Source organism: Balaenoptera borealis, assembly GCF_965194805.1.
Source record: "Balaenoptera borealis genome assembly, chromosome: 14".
NCBI lineage: Eukaryota > Metazoa > Chordata > Mammalia > Artiodactyla > Balaenopteridae > Balaenoptera > Balaenoptera borealis.
Window position 1 is genome coordinate 67,097,665 of NC_138875.1, and position 20,161 is coordinate 67,117,825.

Sequence of the window (20,161 nt, forward strand, 5' to 3'; positions counted from 1 at the left end):
TGGTAAGCACATGCCACAGGGCTTACAAGGAAAAGCTGTGCGTTTAAAAGAGACCTCAGTTCGTGTCCTGGCTCCAGTCACCGTTTAATAGCTGTGTGACCTTGACAAATTAACTGACCTCTCTGAGACTCAGTTTCCTCATCGATAAAATGAAGATGAAACTGTGTACTTCACAGACGCGGTACATGTTGCAAATGAACAAACACATGGTCAGCATCCACAGGGAGCAGTTATTATTATTCCACTACTCGTCATGATTATTATTACTCTGAAGATGAAGATGATGGAAACAGTAAATCCTCAGAAAGCATTTCAGTGCATCCATAGACGATGGGTGTCCAGCACAATGTAAGGAAAATCATGGAATGTTTAGTATATGCCCAAATAGTTGGAGATCAAGGACACAGAGAGTAACCACCATATGGTCTGAGGAACTTTCCCTTGAGGCCACTGTCATCAAACTTCTGAGTTGGACAGACCATTGGTGGACCTGACCTGACATTTTTAATATGTTGCACTTACTAAATTTGTTCCCTATCACGGCTGTCTGTAGTTTGAGATATTGGTGATTCCCTTCAGGGAAAGCCTTCCTACTGAAGGTTAACTCTTCCAAGTGCACTGATGGGATGTCAAGGCCTGGGATGTGTTGAGATCAGCCTGCCAAAGCCACCATTTCTTAGAGCACTTCCCCGTGGCGTTTGCAATGTGGTATTTTTAAATCTTCTGAGTTGTTCAATCAGACCCAGAAATCCAGGTTCTAACCGCTCTGCTGAAATATCAGAATTTTCCCTCTTCCCCCACCTCATTGCGTGTGTCGAGCCAACTCATCTCGTAGCTTAATAAGTCCAGAGCAAACATTTTACCCAGGTATTTAAAGTGGGCAGATGGCATTGCATAGGAAAGTAATGCTATTCATCGGTTTGTAGTTGCTGTCTGTGTGCTGGGAATCTCAATCGCCCTCCCACTGAATGAGAGGGGGTGGGTGCTGGGGAGAGAACGCCTGAGATGAATTCAGCAATAGAGAAAGACTGTGTGCAGAGGGGGCTGGTGGTGGCCCAGAAACAGCCTGGGTTTAGAGTCTCATGGACTTGACTCTGACCTTGGGCAAGTCACTCCCCTGCCCAGGCTGATTACTCCCTTGCAGGGCTGTTGTAGGCTACGGTCATAATAAGCATCAAGGCCTATACCATGCCTGATATGTTTGGTGCTGAAGAAATCCATCCCTCCTTCTTCTCCCCATTGAACAGTCCGGAAGGGGGACTATTTATCCCCCTATGAGGAGGGATCCATACGCAGAATTAGTTAAATAGATGTTTGTTATTCTGTCGCAGGGTTTTGGAGGGAGCTACTTTGATCCAACTTTTGACAGAAGAGCATCAGCAAACACTCTCACCACAGTTCTGATTGTTTACTCTGTGGCTGACCCTGTGTATGTATTAGCTCTTCTGACTTGCTCACTCATCCTGTATCTGGGTTCTGGGTAACAGCAACCCAGCTCAAATTTGCTCCAGCAGAAAAAGGGACGTTATTGGCCAAAATATCTGAAAAGTTCTGAGGCTGCGATTGCCTTCAGGCTTGGCTGGATCTAGGTGCTCCAACCATGTCATCAAGAATGTGTCTCTCGCCTCAACGACCTTGATGTCACCTTGTATTCTTAGGCAATCTCTTCCTTCTTGGTGGCAGGAGGGCCCCCAGACACTCCAAGCTTATATCCTGCATCAGAAAGAGCCAATCTTGTGTCCGTAGTCGCAGACAAAATCCTGGTGTCCGTCGTGCTGTTGTCCCGCGACCAACTACCATGGCCAGCAGGAGGTGGTGCTCTGCCTGGCTAGGCTGAGTTGCATGCATCTTCTCTGGGCTGGAGGGAGGAGGGTTGGCCCCATCATGGACATTTGGGGGGTGGACATTCTTTGCAGAGAAGATAGGATGCTGCTGTCAAAAGAAATGAGAGGGGGCTTCCCTGGTGGCGCAGTGGTTGAGAATCTGCCTGCTAATGCAGGGCACACGGGTTCGAGCCCTGGTCTGGGAGGATCCCACATGCCGCGGGGCAACTGGGCCCACGAGCCACAGCTACTGAGCCTGCGCGTCTGGAGCCTGTGCTCCGCAACAAGAGAGGCCACGATAGTGAGAGGCCCGCGCACCGCGATGAGGAGTGGCCCTCGCTCGCCGCAACTAGAGAAAGCCCTCACACAGAAACGAGGACCCAACACAGCCATAAATAAATTAATTAATTAATTAAAAAAAAAAAAGAAATGAGAGCAGCCGTGTGCAGTCACATCACCGGATTTTCCCTTTGGAGCATGCGTGGTGGGCACTGCTGTTACAGGAGTACAGCATAACAGGCTGGCAGCCAGGCTGCCTAGTTCCATATGCCAGCTCTGCCACGTAGTACCGGGGTGACCTTAGGTAAGTCACCTCACCCCTCTATCCCTCAGTTTCCTCAACAGTAGCAACAAGAATGGCCATTGACCCTAGCTCCGCGTGTTGTTGTCAGGGTTAAATGAGTGACGGCAGAGCCACGCCTGGCACCGTGTCAGAGCGCAGGCTCCTAACCCATGTGCACGGCAGCCCCCTGGACCGCTGCAGCGCTTCAAGCCTGGACGCCGCTCGTCTCATCTTGCCCCCCAGAACTCAGGCTTTGAGGACCCTTAGTGTCCTCCCACACTGGTCCAAGAGTCAGGACCTCACCACATGTCCCCAGGCCAGAGCTTCGACACCCTTCGTTCATGCACAAAGGTGTCCATTTGGTAGAGGGCTGGGGAGGAAATGACACCCTGCCTTTCAGCAGCCCCTGGGGAAGGGTGGCTGATCTAATGAGTGAATGATAGCGTGACCGGACGTGTGCGAGGGGGAGATGAGTTTCTGGCTGTTAAAGACATTTTGGTGCTTTGTACCCACATACTTTGCAAGTTATTGTATTGATTTTGCAAGAAACAAGATTTGGAAGGAAAGAAAAACGTGAACTTGTGCGAAAATCAAATCAGTTGTGTCATTGAGAGCCTATTGTGGGTCCCGCCCCACGCTGGGTCTGGAGAGGGATGGAAATCCCGGGGGGCCTTTTTCTCCCCCAGCGCTCCCCACCCCATGCTGTGGAGGTCTGCTTGGAACCTGGGAGGGTTTGTCCATGGGGACCGGCTGGTGACTTGGAGCTGAAAGGGGGGTGTGGGATCCTCATAGCCAGGCTGGCTGCCAGGGCTGGAGGTGGGACCCCCAGAGCCCTTCCTGGGGACTCGCTTGCCAGCCGGCTGCTCTGACTGCTCCACCCGGACCTCCTCCCGGGAGGACAGTGTCAGAGCAGCGGTGGCAGCATCGCACCGCTGAGGGAGCTGATCTCAGCCCTGACACCGTTTGCCGCCTGACTTCATAAAAACGTCAGTCAAACAGCCCCGATATGGAAATAATGTGCAGTGAGTTATTCTTACGCCACGTCAACCATAATGGAAAATCAGCCCGAGATGGCCTGTATTTCTTCCTGCTCCCTGAAGTGTAATAAACAGAAATTTTTAAAGCTCGGCATTAAGACGGCTCGCCGGCAGCAACCCCGGGCCTGCCCGGCGGAGGCCATGGGCTGGGGGATTCCTAGTGTTGCTGCAGTAGCCCCAGGCCCAGCGAAAATCTGGGCCTGCTTGACTTGCGTGCCTCTGGGGTTGGCACCCTCCCTGCATACATCCCAGTCGGCCAGGAAGCCTAAAAACCCTCCCTGGGATTGTGGTCCAGGCCCTGCCTCCCCCTGGCCCCGTGACCTTGACAGCTCACTTGGCCTCTGGCACTTTCACCTCTAAAACGGGGTTAAAAGTCCCCACTTCTCAGGCTGTTAAGGGCTGAAGGAGACAAACAACAGCGACATCCACCGTTGCTTTTTTGGCGTTTTCTCAGTGCCCGGTGCTGTGCAAAGCACGCTCATGTTTTCACTGGTTTATCCCGCACGGGTGGTAGGATGTGACCGTCCCCACTCTACAGATGAGGAAACTGAGGCGTGGTGAGTTCAGTGACTGGCTCGAGAGGCAGACCCCCCAGGTCTGGCCCCAGTGCCCACGCTCTGGCCCCGCTCGTGGTGCGCCTGGCACTTAGCAGATGCCACACGGGTAGTGCTTTCCTGCCTCTCCCCTTTGGGATGAACTCGCGCATCCCTGGAAGGCTCCGGTCACGACGTGTTTCCTCAGCGCCACCACGTGGGTTCAGACTCCAAGTTCTGTCCATTCTTCCTGATGTGTCTACCTCTCATTCTACAGTCCCCGCCTGGCTCAGGTCACCGTGACACGGCTTGAGTGGCTTCCATGGTAGCACCAAGCCACTCGGCTGTTTTCTCCGCAGTTGGAATTCTCTCTTCATTTTAATCCATGTTACTCTTTCCAGAGCGTGGCTTTCCATGAGGGGCAGCGGAGCCCAGTGGTTAAGGTTTGAGCTCTGGAGTTGGAACAACCAGGCTGCTCTGCTGCCGGCCGTGTGCCTGTGAGCACGTTGCTTCCCCTCAGTTTCCTCCGAGGTCAGTTGGTCCTCACGATGGCGCCTTTCTCCTAGAGGTGTGGTGGCGCTGTTGTGAAGCAAAGCAGCTAGAGCCCAGTGCCCTGGAAATGGTCCCCAAGCAACAGTAGCCGGTGTGGCCACTCATGCCCAAACCATCAGGGCCAAGATAGTCCTCTCTCCAGCCCGGTGGGAGCTGGGACTCATGCCAGCAGGCCCTCCACTGCCTGCATGCTGCCTCTGCGCTCCTTTCTGCCTGGGGATAAATCGTCCCTCTCCCTGCTTGCTCCAGGGAGACTGGGGAAAGGAAGGAGCATGTCTGGGTATACCGTCTGTAAAATGGGGATAAAAATAGAGCCTTCTTTCTCCAGGGGCTCAGAGGAAAACCAGCAGCATCATGTTGATGAAACCCTCCTTCAGCTGAAGCAGGGGCTCAGCAGAGGGGAACTGCTGTTGTCTATCGGCTCTGCCCTGTCAAGCTACTCACAATGGCTCTCGCCTGCCTCCTGGCCCTGGGCCGAGCAACTTGGCCTGGCAGCGGGGCCCCGCCGGACACCTCCCTTCCACTACTAGTTATCTGACATCCTCTCCCACGCTGGCCCATCTGCTCCTGCCTGCCCATTTCTTTTGTTCCTGGCACACCGCCCTGCGCAGACCCTTCCGTTTCTCTCCACTTCCTCTCCTTCCTCTCCGACTGGAGCACCTCCACCTCCCTCTTCCTGGAAGACCACAGCAGCATCCTGTCTGGCTGCCCTGTTGCTACTCTTGTCCACCAAAGCCCCTCCTCCCCACAGCAGCCAGAGGGAGATCATGCCACCCTCCTCCTCAGTCCTCAGAGAGCAGCCGTGGTTCTCCTACAGACTAAAAACAAAGCTAAGCTTTGCGTCCTGGCTCGCAAGCCTCACTGATGTGATCCCCATCCACTTCCTCAGCATCGCCTCCTCCTGGCCTTCTCTGTGTAGCTGGCCAGCTCCACTGGCTGTCTTTCTGTTCTGCAGCACCAAGTTCCTTCCTGTTCCTGCCTCAGGACCTTTGCACTTGCTGTTGCCTCCACTCAGGGCACCTTTCCACTTAACGCTCTACCTGGCTGTCTCCTTTGCATCATTTAGGTCTTAGTTTAAATGCCTCTCCTCAGCAAGGCCTCTGACTTATGCGTGAATCCAGGGCTGGCTTTGGGCGGCCCTCCATCCCCAGCACTGCCCCCCCGCCCCCGGCCTTCCCAGAGGCCCTGGAGTCGCCTGCGGGGAAGATGAGACTGCGCCTGACTTCTCGTTTCCTCTGTCGATTATGCTCTAACAACGCCAGTTACCTCCCTTGCTCCACATCATTTTTCTCAGTGTGTCTTGATCCCTTCCAGTCACTGAGGGAAACGGGCCACCGAGCCCTCCTCCCAGGCCCAGCACGGAGCCCAGCTGCAGAAATATGCTTTCCTTGGCGCCTTGAAGATGGGGCTTTTGTGGGCTGAGGCTGCTGGCAGTGGGGTGGGGCTGGGATTAGGGTGCCGTGTGGGGAAGCTGTGGGAGGAGGCTGGGTCCTTGGTTTCCCAGCCTGCGTAATGGAGGTATTAGCAGTGCACACCTCCCAGATCTGCCAGGAGGGCTGATGGGCGATACTGGAACGAATGGCAGCCTGTCTGCTCCCCACCTCCCGTGTCATTACTATTATTCTAGCATCTGGGGTGAGCTCCTGGACATTCTGAGGAAGATATTCTCTGCCCAGTTTGGAAGATGAAAATGGTCCCAGGCGGACTCTCCCCACAGAGCCCCGCCTTGGTCAGCTGTCCTTGGGGCATCCTTTGCCCTGGCTCCCTCATTTTCCTTTCATAAATCAATGCGCCCCATTCACTGGGTGGCCTCGGGGATCAGATTATGTGCATGTCATTTCAGTAGGGGTCTAGTTGGCTTTTCTTTTTCCCCTATCTGTTAGCACCAGCCTTAATGTCATTTACTATTTTGGAGGGACAGTGGCCTGGCAGTTGAGAAAGCGAGCTGGTCTGGACGATACAAGTGGTGTCTTTGCTCCTTGTAGCTCTGTGACTTCAGACAAGGCGCCACCCCTCTCTGAACCTCAGATATTTGCCTTCAGTGATTTATAAGGTGGTTTTCTGCTTGGAGATTCTAGGGTTCAGAAATCAGGGGGAAACTCAATCGCAGAACGAACTTAGGGTTTGTGCATGACTGTGGTCTCTCCCGGGGGAAATGTCTGTCTTGTGGGGCCACACAGGTCATTGTACCTATCTCCATGGCCCCACTTTGCTAGGATAGGAGACCTACTGTGTACATGTGGACGGAAGGAAGAGAAAGAAAGGGTGAGGAGGAGAAACTTTGAGTCAGTGGCTCTTAACCATCAAGAATCTAGTGAAAGTCATGTACCAGGAAATGCTCACACACAGACTATTTTGCCTACCATTTAAAAGGGGGTTCACAACTCTGGTTAAAAATGCCTACTTGGCAAGTCCCCACTGAATGAACTATGAGCACCTCCTCCAGGAAGGCTTCCCAGCCCCCATCCTGTGTTCCAGGGTCCCCATACCCTCCCCTTCCTGGTACCCTCAGAGGGGCTGTCACTACCTGTCCCTGCCTGTCTCCCCCACGGGAGGGCAGGGGCCACCTTGACTGTTCTGTGCACGCCCCGTGCCTGGCACTGAGTGGGCGGCAGCAAATAGCTGCTGAACGGAACTGGGGACTCGCTCCTGGCACTGAATTGGGGGTCGCCTGGCTTTACTTCGTGGGGCAGGGCTAGTTCAGTTTTGAGTGGGCTCAGAGCCCAGCTGCCCCTGCTGCAAACACCTCTGCTTCCCCCTCTGTGGGTTGATGGACACCCGTGAGGAGGGGAGGGTCGCCTGTAAAGTACTCGTCTGCCTGGGAGGGGCCGGGCCGGGCTGGGCTGGTGGGGAGGGACGTTCCAGGAGACAGTGTCACAAGGCCTCTCTCCCTTTCCCCTCCCGCTCCTGCCTGGTCCAGCTGCAGCAGAGTGAAGCCAAGTGTGAGGATGCCTTGAAGACCCAGAAGGCGCTGGCGGCCGACCTGGAGAGCGTGCACAGCGAGCTGGAGAGCGTGACCCGCAGCAGGAGCCTGGTACCGGTCCCTCCTGGGGCTGGGGGCCTACTGTGTGTGCGGCATTAGAGGAGGGACCGGGGCACTCGTTGTACTGTACTTGGCGGTACAGACATCCGTTGTAGACCTACTGGGTGCTGGACGCTCCGAGAGCACAGGCAGCCTACTCAGAGCTGAGCGTTACAAAGGTGTAAGGACACACGTGAGGGTCAGCTGTGTGCTCACCTGTGCGAAGGGAGGCCAGGAACCCTGCTGTGGACCCAATGTGTGCTCAGCCCCATGGGGATGCTTCCAGTACGAGCCTGTTGTTTGCTCAGCACCTGAAGTGGGAGCACAGCTATCTATTGTGAGCCCACACTGTGCCCACCACTGGAAGCAGCTCCCGGCCATCTATTGTAGACCACACAATACACACACACACACACACACACACACACACACACACACACACACACACACACACACACACACACACACACCACCACCACCACCACCACCACCACCACCACCACCACCACCACCACCACCACCACCACCACCACCACCACCACCACCACCACCACCACCACCACCACCACCCTCGAGAGCACTTGGTCACTATTGTTGGGCAACTTCTTCACATCCTTTCTTCTAAGCTAAGCCAAGGGTAGCCTGTGGGCCCACTTGGGCTCACTCCTAAGAGAGACCCAGCCATCTGTAATGGGCCTACTGTGTGCTCAACGCTGAACAGGAACAAATGAACGTATATTATGGATCTATTACGTTGGTGAAGATTGGGTGTGGGTTTCTAAGTGCCCCGTCTGGGTGTACAGGGTTGGCTTAAATTTATACACAACATGTGAAATCCGAAGTTTAGACAGAGCTAGAGATTTATTGGCAAAAGCTTTTCTCAGGATCCCCATTGGCCCTTTTGTCCCAGATTTTATTTGTGCTAGATCAAGGGGAACTTGCCCGCAAACATTCACACACGTGCTCACGCAAGGATGAATGTACACACTCACATACAAAATCACCAGACACACATATAAAATAAATGCCCTCGTAGGTAAGATATACATTTAAGTTTAGCCATATTTATTGAGATCACTGACACATGTGCACCATGTACACTTAAACTGTATGTATGTAGATTCCCAGGTAGGCTTACACGGACATATATCCATTCACGTACACACATGCTGCATTCACGCAGTCGCAGGCAGGCCCAGCACACACACACACACACACACACACACACACACACACACACACACACAGCATTCATTGACACAGCCATGGCCTCCCTTACAGGCAGATGTTCACTCACCTGACACACCCACAGGCAAGTCCCCCTTTGTTCTTTTTTTTTTTTTTTTTTTAATTAAAAAAAAAAATTGTTTGGCTGCGTGGCATGTGGGATCTTAGTTCCCCGACCAGGGATCGAACCCACGCCACCTGCATTGGAAGCGGGGAGTCTTAACCGCTGGACCGCTAGGGAAGTCCAGCCCCGCCTTTGCTCTTCATCAGCCCCCTGTAGTCCCCCTTTTACCCCCCTTTTTCTCACCCACCATCGTCCTGCCCCCGCAGGTAGACGAGCAGCTGTACCGGCTGCAGTTTGAGAGGGCGGACCTCCTGAAGCGCATCGATGAGGACCAGGACGACCTGAACGACCTCATGCAGAAGCACAAGGACCTCATTGCTCAGGTAATGGCCTCGGGTGGAAGAAGGCTTGGTGGCCTTGCATGGGGTAGGTGGGGACAGTGAGAAGGTGATGTGGTCAGGCCACTCTCTGGTGCTAGGACCTTGGAGGGATAAATGCCACACAGGTAAATAGCAACTGTGAATCACGCTTACTTTTGTTCAAAATGGAAGTTTATTTGTTCATTTACAAAAGCAGTAGATTCGTATACCCATTATAAATAATTTAAATAATAAATACCTGTGGAAAATAGAAAGCTAGGGGCCCTCCTATCCTCTGGAATTCTTTTCTTTGGGGATAGTCGCATTCAACAGTTTGGTTCAACTCTTTTTTAAAGGACCTTTACTCTCCATTGCCTCATTTTAATCTCTGGACAAACCCTATGTAGAGGGTCTCAGCAGAGACTATCAGCCCATTTTACAGATGGGGATACTGAGGTGCAGAGTGGTTCTGTGGCTTGCCAAAGCTGGTATCCAGGTCTAGAATCCCAGTTACCTGACCTAGAATAGTTCTCTTCCCTCAGAATTCTGGTCCTGGTGCCGCAGCCAGCTCATTCTGTCTGGGCTCTCAAGGGTGTATAATAAAGCGCTGGACAGTTGACCGAAGCTATGGGCCTGTGTAGTGGGAGTGACTGGGTGCACACCGAGATGAGGGATACTGGGGAGCATGTGAGGTGCCCTTTAGAACCAGCTGTTATCATGCTCTGTGATATGTAGACATCTGTGGGCAGGGGGAGAAGGGACTTCCAGCAAAGCCTGTGGTCTCAAGGTGACATTTTTCGTCTTACCAGTCTGCTGCCGACATTGGGCAGATCCAGGAACTGCAGCTGCAGCTAGAGGAAGCCAAGAAGGAGAAGCACAAGCTTCAAGAACAAGTACGTGCTCAGAGTCGCCGTATTGTGGGGGAGGATCCTGGGAACTGTCATTCATTCATTCACTCAACGTCAGTTGCATGACAGATGGATTGAGGACAATCCCGAGGGAGCGTGGAGAGGGGGAGAGAGGGGGGTGGAGAGAGGAGAGAGAGAGGGAGGGGGAGGGGGAGAGAAAGGAGAGAGAGGGGGAGGGGGAGGGGGAGAGAGAGGAGAGAGAGAGAGGGAGGGGGAGGGGGAGAGAGAGGAGAGGGAGGGGGAGGGGGAGAGAGAGGAGAGGGAGAGGGAGGGGGAGAGAGGAGAGAGAGAGACACGCACACACACGCACACACACGCACACACACACACACACACACACACACGCGCGCGCGCGCACACACACTCCTGCCCATGCTTGTGCAGGATCCACAGATGCCCCACGCAGTGAGGCTCATCAGGCATTCCGTGCAGGATGTTTACCCCTGAGAAATGGCTCCAAGGAGAAGGGGCTGGTCTGTGCAAGACAGGATCACCATCCTTTGTGACATCTTCCTTTGAAGTCATGGTTCCTCCAAACACCCCTAAATTTCCCTCATTACCTAGTGGGTTGCTATCATCCATGAAATTCTGAAAGCTCTTCTAGAACCATTGTGTGTGCCCACTTAGGGTGGCTGTCGGAGTGACCTACTATCCAGCAGTATCTTCGGGCACAGAGTGACAACAAGCAGAACAAAAATAATAGCAGGAGTGGCCACTTGCTGGGGGCTTGCCGTGTACCAGGCACTAATCTCCTTCACACACAAACATGAAGAAACAAGGCTCAAGGGAGGACACTGACTTGCCCGACACACCCAGCTAGAAAGTGGGGAGCCAGGTGTGGAACCCCGAAATATGTGCTGGGCTCCCGAACCCACTCTTGGTTGTGTTCTTGATGCTGAAGCTTGCTGTCCACAGCGTGGCTTGGTGCTTCATCAGGGCAGGAGGAGGAGGTAAGAGAGGCACTGACTGAAAGGCCTCTTGGGAAGCTGAAGGCACAGGAAGGGGCAGGGTCCCGTGTGGGGTCCTCAGCTGGGATCCAGCAGTTCGTGCTTGTGCACCTGAGCTGAGAAGGAGCAGCGTGGACGGGCCCGGGGCTGGGTCTTGCTGGGACCCCCGATTCTGGGACTCGGGGCTGCCAGGTGGTCAGCGGCCTTCTTTGGTGTGTCCCCAGCTGCAGGTGGCCCAGATGCGCATTGAGTACCTGGAGCAGTCCACAGTGGACCGAGCCATCGTCAGCAGGCAGGAGGCGGTCATCTGTGACCTGGAGAACAAGACGGAGTTCCAGAAAGTGCAGATCAAGAGATTTGAGGTACTTGCTGGCGTGTAAATATTGCTCAGGCCTAGAGCTATGAGGGCTTTCATGTGAACGCATCCTTCTTCCCACCGTCCACCTGTCCACTCATATGCGTTTGTCTGGATCTGTATCACTCATCCATCTCCTGAGTTCCCTTCCTCCATCCCTCCTTCCTGTCTTCTATCGCACTGTCCCACAAGCTCCCCATTCACTCAACCTAGTCACCTCCTCTGTCTCCATCTCCATACACCATCATCGGTCCATCCATCATCCCCCTTTCCATTTGTTCTTCTTCCTTTCTCTATTTTTTCTTCTCTTCCTCTATTCTTTTCTTTTCCTTCAGACCTTAACCCCTCTGTCTGTCCATGTTTTTATCCATTGATCCAATTCTGCCCATCTCCATCCAACCACTTATCCACGTATGCACCCGACTTGTTTTTGAGCAGAAATTTATTTTGCCCCTAGTGTGTGTTAAGCTTTGTTTTGGGTGTGTGGAAGACAGATGTATTAAATAGATTCTGTTTTCCAGAAGCATAGAGCTTTGTAGGAGATGTGGGTAAGATATGTACATAAATACCCATAATAAGGAGAGAGGGCTGTGAGGTTTGGAGGATGGAGGTCCTTTCAGGCTGGGGAATCAGGGAGGCTTACAGGAGGAGGTGGCTTTGGTGCTGGACCTTGAAGGACAGGTAAGACTTGGATGGGCTGGGGTGGAGTTCAGTGACTGTATTCACATTTAGCTCTGTACACCAATGACATGGGACATTTACCGAGGAGATCACCATTGCCAAAACCTTCCACATCAGCTACTCCACGTGATGTTCATCACAGCCCCATGGGGCATGCAGGATAGAATGAGAAGATGGCCCCAGAGAGGTCAAGTGAGTTATTTAAGATAAAGCCAGGTAGTGTCAGTGACAGGAGGAGATTGACTCTTGACCTTCGCTCCATCCTGGTCTCAGGTTCTAATCTCCCTGCAGCCAGGGGGCTTACCCAAAGTATGACGGTATGTCTGAGCGATGGGAGGCTGCTCTTCTCATTCCGAAACATTTACTCCCAATCCCCTGTTGGGCTTTTGGTCTCTAAGAAGCCTGCTCTGGATGAAGACCAGAGAAAAATTCTTTGCCTTGGCCCTCAGTGGTTCTCAGAATTGCTCAAGGGATCCCTCAAGGCATAATTGTCTCTGCAGATTACCATGAAACTTTGATCTACTATATTTTAAATGACTAAATACATAATTTGAGCTATATCACATATCATTTTTTGCTTGATTCTAGCATGGTCAAGTGATAGCAGAGAAGAAGACAATTGTAGAGTAACTTTAAATGGCAGATTCTATCTCCAAATTCACTTTTCCCTCTGCCATCATTATTGGAATTTAGTAGAATCCCAGGTCCTTGAGATGGGGTACCTTGGGGACACAATTGGAGGACTACGCTTCTTATGACCCTCCTGTTGCCCTTTGAAACCGTTGCTAAACTCCAGTTGAAAGGGGAAAGAGGAAACAAATCATAAAGATTTTCTTTTAGGCCATTATTCAGTCTCTGATCTGGAAAGGGGCTCAGAGTCCTTAGCAGGCACCTAAAATATTCATGTGGGCTGCATTTTATGTCATCACTCAAGTATTTACCCATCAGAATCGATTGGTTCCAGACTTGTTGGCTGACTAATGAATTCTGCAGAACAGCTTTTGGGTTGGTTTTCTGTAGCACTGGTGATGCTTACGGCTCTTTTCTCTCTATTCATAGTTTCATTGTGTCCTTGTGGATTTCCACCCCCACACACACACAAAGAAAAATGCCGTGAAATATTAGAGCTGCGGCTCATGGGAGATTATTTGCTCAAACTTCCTCATTTTACAAATCGGGAAACCAGAATCCATGTTGGGGAAGGGATTTGGACCCCCTGGCATAGTGTCCTTTCCACCGTGCCACTCCACCTTCCAAACCTTGAGCTGAATGAAGGTCGCTATAAATCTTAATTCCCAGCCCTTACCCAGCACATCCTGTGTGCCAGGCACCAAGCTAAGCCTTCTGCATAACTTAACATTTTCAACCCTGACAGCATCCCAGACATCATCCTGTCTCTCAGAGAGGTTAATAACCCGCCCAAGGTCACACAGCCAGGAAGAGGTAGAGGTAGGATTTGAACCCAGAACACGAATTCAGCATCTGTCACTAAGCTACACTGCCTTTCAGAATAGCAGCTATCATTTTCTATGTTTTCTTCATTTTTGTACCAGAAATCAGGATTATTACCCTGATTACTTTATAAAAACGCACAGAGACTCAGCAAAAGATTTCTTTCTGGAGCCTCCTGTGTCGGGCCCCAGGCTTCTAACTCCAGAGTGGGCGTGTGCTCTCTGCCCGGGCTGCAGGTCCTGGTGATCCGGCTTCGGGACAGCCTGATGAAGATGGGTGAGGAGCTCTCACAGGCAGCCACGGCCGAGTCCCAGCAGAGGGAGAGCAGCCAGTATTACCAGCGGCGCCTGGAGGAGCTGAAGGTGGACATGGAAGAGCTGGTGCAGCGGGAGGCCGAGGCCAGCCGGCGGTGCGTGGAGCTGGTGAGTGTGGTCCTGTGACGGAGGGTTCAGGAGGGGAGCCCTCCATCCTTCTGAATGGGAGCCTCAGGGCCTGGTCCCTGGGGCCTTTGGGAGTAGACCGGAAGCAGGGAAGAAACCGGAAGGGGATGGGCTGTGAGCCGACACTGCCATGGGCTGCAAACGCCAGGGGCAGGTCCAAAGTGAGCCAATCGCATTCACTCCTGCAGGATGACTTCCGACCACCTTTGTGCCTCAGACTCCGGACTTTCTCTTCCTGCCTCACACATTCTCCTTCAGAGGCAGGGTGGCCTCGTGCAAAGAGGAGAGAACCAACGTTTATTAAATGTCTCCCTTGCATGGAGTCTTAACACCCATAATGCTGTGTAAGCGTCGTAATAACCCTGTGAAGTCAGTATTATTATCCCATTTTACAGATGAGGAAACTGAGGCTTGACAGAGCTGAGATAATTTGCCAAGGTCATACCTTGTAAATGTCAGAGCTCTTTCTGGGCTGTTAACAGCAACCATAAAGATAAAAGATAAAAACGATCATGCTAAATCCACCATTTATTAAGCACTGGCTATGTGCCAGGTTCTGGGTTAAACCTTTCTTGTTTAAATCTTCCTGTCAGTACTGTAAAGTAGATGGGGAAACTGAGGCACGGGGACACACGTGCCAGATTGAGGCCCAGAGCGGTACATTCACCTGCCTGAGGCCACATGCAAGTAAGACTTGGAACCCAGGTCTGTCCAACTCTGTAGTCTCTGCTTTTATTCACTAAGCCATGCTTGTCCCCTGGTGTGGCCCAAGGTACATTTTAAAATTCGTTTCCTTCCCAATGGGAAGGTTTCTCCATTGTTCATTGTATTTTTCGGAGAACAGTTTCCTGCAGGGATCACAGAGCATCTGAGAGCGCCCACTCCTCCTTTTCCCCGCAAGCCCAGATATCCCCGAGCCTCCAGGTTTCCGCTTCTGCAGCCTGGGAGGCGTCTGGCACCCTCTTTGCCCTCCACCATAGAGCTTTCTCTGAGACAACCCAGAACGTGCTGCAGTTCGGCCCAGAGGGCTTTAAATCACCGTCGTCATCTCCTCCCTGGCCTGTCCACTCTGGTTTTGTGACAGGTCTCACCACCTTGTCCTCCTGCAGCAAGTATGTTTCCTGGGCCACTGCCTCCCGCGGCCGGTGTCATCCCCATAGCTCTGCCCCTGACAAGCCAGCAGCCCGGCTGTCGTGTCGGGGTGAGGCGAGGCTCCGCACAGAGACCCAGGTTCCCAGACAAATCCAAGCCCCGTGACCAGCAGCTCCTCCACCCGCCTTGGCCCTGGGAGAGGGAAAGGTTCTTTCTTCCAACTGACGGGCTAACTTCCTCATTAACCAGCTCTGCTCCTCTGGCAGCTGAGCCCCCTCCTGCCGTCTCTGGCTGCAGCGAGAGAACATCCCCAGCACTCCTCCTCCGATGTCTTCTTCAACTGGCCGGACACCAGGCTTTCCCGTCACATCAGATAGTGGTTTTCCTCCTCTCCCCTCTGCTCTTTTCCTCTCTCTCCCTCTCCCTCCTCTCCTCTCCTCTCCTCTCCTCTCCTCTCCTCTCCTCTCCTCTCCTCTCCTCTCCTCTCCTCTCCTCTCCTCTCCTCCCCTCCCCTCCCCTCCCCTCCCCTCCCCTCCCCTCTCCTCCCCTCTCTTCTCACTTTCCTCTCCCTACCTCCATTCCCAGGGACATGTTCAGATCTTTAAAGGCCCTAGAATCTGGAAAAGATTAAATGCAACCCCCATATATGGGTCAAAACTGCAAAGCACAAAGCTTATGTGTATGCTAAAATTAGACCTGCATCTTTCTCTGTTTTCTCATTGTAAGATTCTGGGTAAGCTTACCGAGGCTGAACTATTCTTTTTATTTTGGTGTGTTTGGGGTTGGGCGGTGTATCAGTTTTCCAGGGCTGCCTTAGAATTTTATCCCAAACTGGGTGGTTTAAAACAAGAGAAATTTATTCTCTCACAGTTCTGAAGGCCAAAAGTCAGAAATCAAAGTATTGGCAGGTCTTTGCTCCTTCTGATGGGTCCAGGCTAGAATTCTTTTTTGCTCTTCCAAATTCTGGTGGTTCCGGGTGTTCCTTGGCTTATGGCCAGGTCACTCCAGTCTCTGCCTCTGTCTTCACATGGTTCCTCATCCTGTGAGTGTATGTCTCAGATACCCATCTGCCTTTTCTTCTAAGGCCACCTGTAATTGGATTTAGGGGCCACTCTAAATCCAATTTGATTTCATCTCAGGGCCCTTACTTTAATTACATTCGTAAACACCCTTTTTCTGAATAAGGCCATATTGACAGGGTCTGGGAGGACGTAACTTTTGGGGGGCCACCCTTCGACCCACTACGGAGGGAGGGCGTGTTCCTGCACAGCCGGTTGTCTCTGCAGTGATTCCGTGGATGGGCAGGGCTCACAGGGACAGTGTTAGGCTGGCAGACCTGTCCTGATAGAGGATGTCCCGAGCTCACCAACCGACCTGCCCTCAAGTAGGCCCCTTGCCTTTGAGCCCTGGGATATTTCCTCTGGGGGAGGAGAGGATATCATATTTTCTTACTTTTTCATTTATCCATTTATTCATTCAACACCAACTCTGGGCCTGGCACGGGGATGGGCATTGGAGGGGAGGGGCAGGGAATCATAACGTCCCTGATTTTCACGCACTCACAGTGTGGACAGAATGCTGCTCAGTGGGAGAGTTCAGTGAACACTGTCATTTTCAGAGGAACCCTGTTGGTGAGGCCTCTCCCGTTGCGTGGCACCCTGGCACTTTTCCAGGCATCCCAGGAGGTGACATCTCACCTCTCAGGTTCATGTCTGTGCCACCAATTTCCCTTCCTCCAACCTACCCCTGTAAGGTAAGGGGGGAGCTGCTCCGTGCCACGTGTTCCCGATAAACCTCACCTGCAAGGCTGTCAGTCAGGGTTCTGGTTCTTTCGTTCATGTGATTGGTGTGTACCCCTAGGTTTTACTCTGGGCCAAACCCAGTGCTGGATGTTGGGGACCAACAGGGAACAAGACACACCCTCACCCTTGAGGAGCGCGTGCTGAAGGGAGAGATACTGCCAAGGCCATTGCTTGTGTATTTTATATGTTTCTCTAAAGTGGTCGCTCAGAGCTTTCACGGGCAAAGCAAAGGGTCTGTGCGCTGGGTTTGGAGGGTTCTTAGAAGACCGGCCGGCATCGTGCTCCCGATCATCGCCACACATCACTTCTTTGAGTAAAGCACTGCCCATTTCATCTTCTGTTTCTAAAGTTCACATCTCTCTGGGAGGGATAGTGAATTTCTGAGCTTCCTGGGCCAAGCATACCTTCCTTCCTTCATTCATTCCTTGGATAAACATTGATTGAGTCGCTCTGGGCTCAGGCTCTTTGCAGATGTCATCTTCTTTCACGCTTACGTCACCCCAGCAGGTATGGACGCAAGGGGCGCCTGGCCCAGGGCTGCAGAGTCGGGAGTGGCGGAGCTGGGATGGGCTTCCCTGCGTGTCCAGCGCTAAAGCTGTCACTGGGACACCACGTTGCCCTCCCAACCCAACCCTGCTGAAAAATGGCTCCGCTGCGGAGACCCCAAAAAGGATCCCACACTCTGGGCCCTGGTGAGAAGCGGGAAGGATATTGATGGATCTCCCCTCAGTGTTCCTTTCCGCCCGTCACACCCTGTCCCATTTGTCACTGTTGGTGTTAGTTTAAAGGGCCGCAGGTTGTTCCGTGTGAATGATTTACACCCCTGGCTGGCAAACCGGCACGTCCAGATCAGGATCAATTACCCAGCCGATGGAACTTCTCTTCCCAGAAAAAAGAATAATGAGGTGTTGCCATTAATTTTCGTAAATGCACTATTCCTGGCGACTCCAGGAACCATTATGGAGACAAGAATATTCTGGCTCTAAATCATTCAAGTCCTTTTGTCACTGGGGTGGCAAGACAGCTTATCCGTGGATTTATATCCTGTTGTTTTTCAATAGTGACAGAGCTCAGGGGAAACCACCTCAGCCCCAGGACAGGGTGACCAAGGGCGGTCAAGGACAGTTGGAAGAGTTAGAGTTGAGGGTGACAGGAAGGCCTGCCCTCTGTAGGCTTTCAGCCAGGTGCACTGGCTTTGGAGGCTACACCTGTCGGGTTACCCTTCAGCACCTTGGCCTGGCTCTCTATAGTCTTAACTTTCCCTTGAAAACCTTAGATGGCGCCTCTGCTCACTCTTAGCTCAGCACCCAGTGACCAAAGCTAGAAATCACAGTGGCCCATCTCCCCCTGAGTCATACACATTAATGACCACATCTGCTGATTTTATCCTACTGAGGTATTTTTCAAATCCATCCTTTCCAGTCCCAACCCCGTGTCCTCTCTCTCTGTTTTAATCTGCAACCCCTCTGGTCTGGGCCTGTACAGTTAACTTGTATCTTGGCTCCCCACTGTTCCTCCACTCTTGCTCCTCCATGCCAAAGGTCATTCTAGAAGGGACACATCTTACTGTGTTGCTCTTCTGCTAAGAAATCTTCCATGGCTCTCCACTGCCTTCAGAGCAAAGCCCCAACTTCTTCCCAGAAATCTAGCCTCTGTAGACTTCTCTGCCTTTGGTTGTGTGCCTCTCATCACCTTGCATGATCTACTCAAGCACAAAGGCGTCAGGCCCCAGCGCCAGGTCATTTCTGGGCTCATCACCTTTGTTCTCCTGCATCCCTCTGCCCGCCTGCTCAGCCTGTAACAGGTCAGGGCTCACCTCCAGGAAGCCCTCACTGTTACCCCCACCCGTCACTAAGTTATGTACCTCCTCTGTGTTTCCACATCGCCTTGTGTTCACTCCATTCATACGGGTTATTGTCATTGCTTCTGTTCTTGTCTTCCTAGACAGGGAGCACCTGAGAGAGGGGGGTGGGTTTTATTTGACTCTTGGTCTCCAGTTCAGGGTTAGGCACAGGTAGATTCTCAGAAATTGCTGAATGAATAGTTTCCACAGCGTTTTGAAGTTTTACCTTTTGAGAGAACAGCTCAAAAATTATCTTAAAAATTGGAACTTTCAGATCAACACACTTTACTTTGCGTCCTACCATGTGCCCGTCCCTGTGCCTGATGTTATGGGAGATGCAGATGTGAATGGAACAGGGACTGTGCCTCTGGAGATCTCAAGTTCCAGAGGAGGAGATGCATGTGTCTCTAAATACTTCTGGTACAGGATGGGATGTGCGAGCAAAGGAGGCAGTGGTTTGGTAGAACTGGGAGACGTGGAGAAGATTGCATGGAGGATGCAGTGTTGGCCAGCAGATTTGGGCGAGCAGCCGTCTGATCATGGTCGTCTCAACCTCGTCATCGTCTCTGACCTGCATTCAGCAAATGTCTAGGGCACGCCAGCCGTGTGGCGGGCCATGTCCAGGTCTCCAGAAAGGCAGAGATACACCCACATATCAGGATGTAAACACAGACTCTTCACCTTCGCCTTTCTTTCTTCTCTTCCTTCTTTCTCCTTGCAGCTCCCCCACTGGCCGCCAGCTGCAAAACCCCTCCCTCCCCCCACTGCCACCTGCTCTCTCCTGCTGCTTCTCTTGCGGGACAAGTTCTCACTTGACTGGGTGTGGACATGTGGTTTCTCTCTCTCTTTCTCTCTCATTTCCTCACACAGTTGTTTTGGCTCCTCTTGGGGAGGAGGAGGGTGTGTATTAGCTTCTCAGGGCTGCCGTAACAGATTGCCAAAAGCTGGTTGTCTTAAAACAATAGAGATGTGTTGTCTCACAGTTTTGGGGGCCAGAAGTCTGAAGTCACGGCGTCAACAGGGCCACTCCCTGGGAAGGCTCTAAGGGAGACTCCTTCCTCCTTCTGCCAGCTTCTGGGGGCTCCGGGCGTTCCTTGGCTACGGCCACATAACTTTAATCTCTGCCTCCGTCTTCACATGGGCTTCTTCTCTGCCCTGTCTCTGTGTCCTCTCTTCTCATAAGGACACCAGGCCTTGGATTTAAAGCTCCCCTAATCCGGTATGACCTCATCTTAACTAACTACATCTGCAAAGACCCTATTTCCAAAAAGGTCACATTCTGAGGTTCCAAGTGGATATGATTTTGGGGAGGACACCTTAGCTCACTGCAGGCTGGTGGAAAGAGCATTGGACTTGAAGTATGAGACCTCGGGTGGCTAAGTTAACACTGCAGAACCTCAGTTTCCCCATCAGTAAATTGGGAGCAAAAAACAACCGATCTCATTGGGAGGCTGTGAGGAGT

At 52.3% G+C, this 20,161-nt stretch overlaps 1 protein-coding gene across 3 annotated transcripts in view; it reads left to right on the forward strand.

The window, feature by feature from the left end:
• The window catches only part of MYO18B (myosin XVIIIB), a gene marked incomplete at its 5' end in the record, with an annotated part of 221,140 nt that overhangs the window by 145,313 nt on the left and 55,666 nt on the right, over window positions 1–20,161 (forward strand). For all 3 annotated transcript variants that reach the window (XM_082355033.1, XM_082355031.1, XM_082355032.1), the window contains 5 exons: window positions 7,428–7,541; window positions 9,087–9,203; window positions 9,989–10,072; window positions 11,259–11,396; window positions 13,759–13,944. In XM_082355033.1, the coding sequence (XP_082211159.1) occupies window positions 7,428–7,541; window positions 9,087–9,203; window positions 9,989–10,072; window positions 11,259–11,396; window positions 13,759–13,944 (639 nt within the window). The remainder of the gene's footprint in view (window positions 1–7,427; window positions 7,542–9,086; window positions 9,204–9,988; window positions 10,073–11,258; window positions 11,397–13,758; window positions 13,945–20,161) is intronic.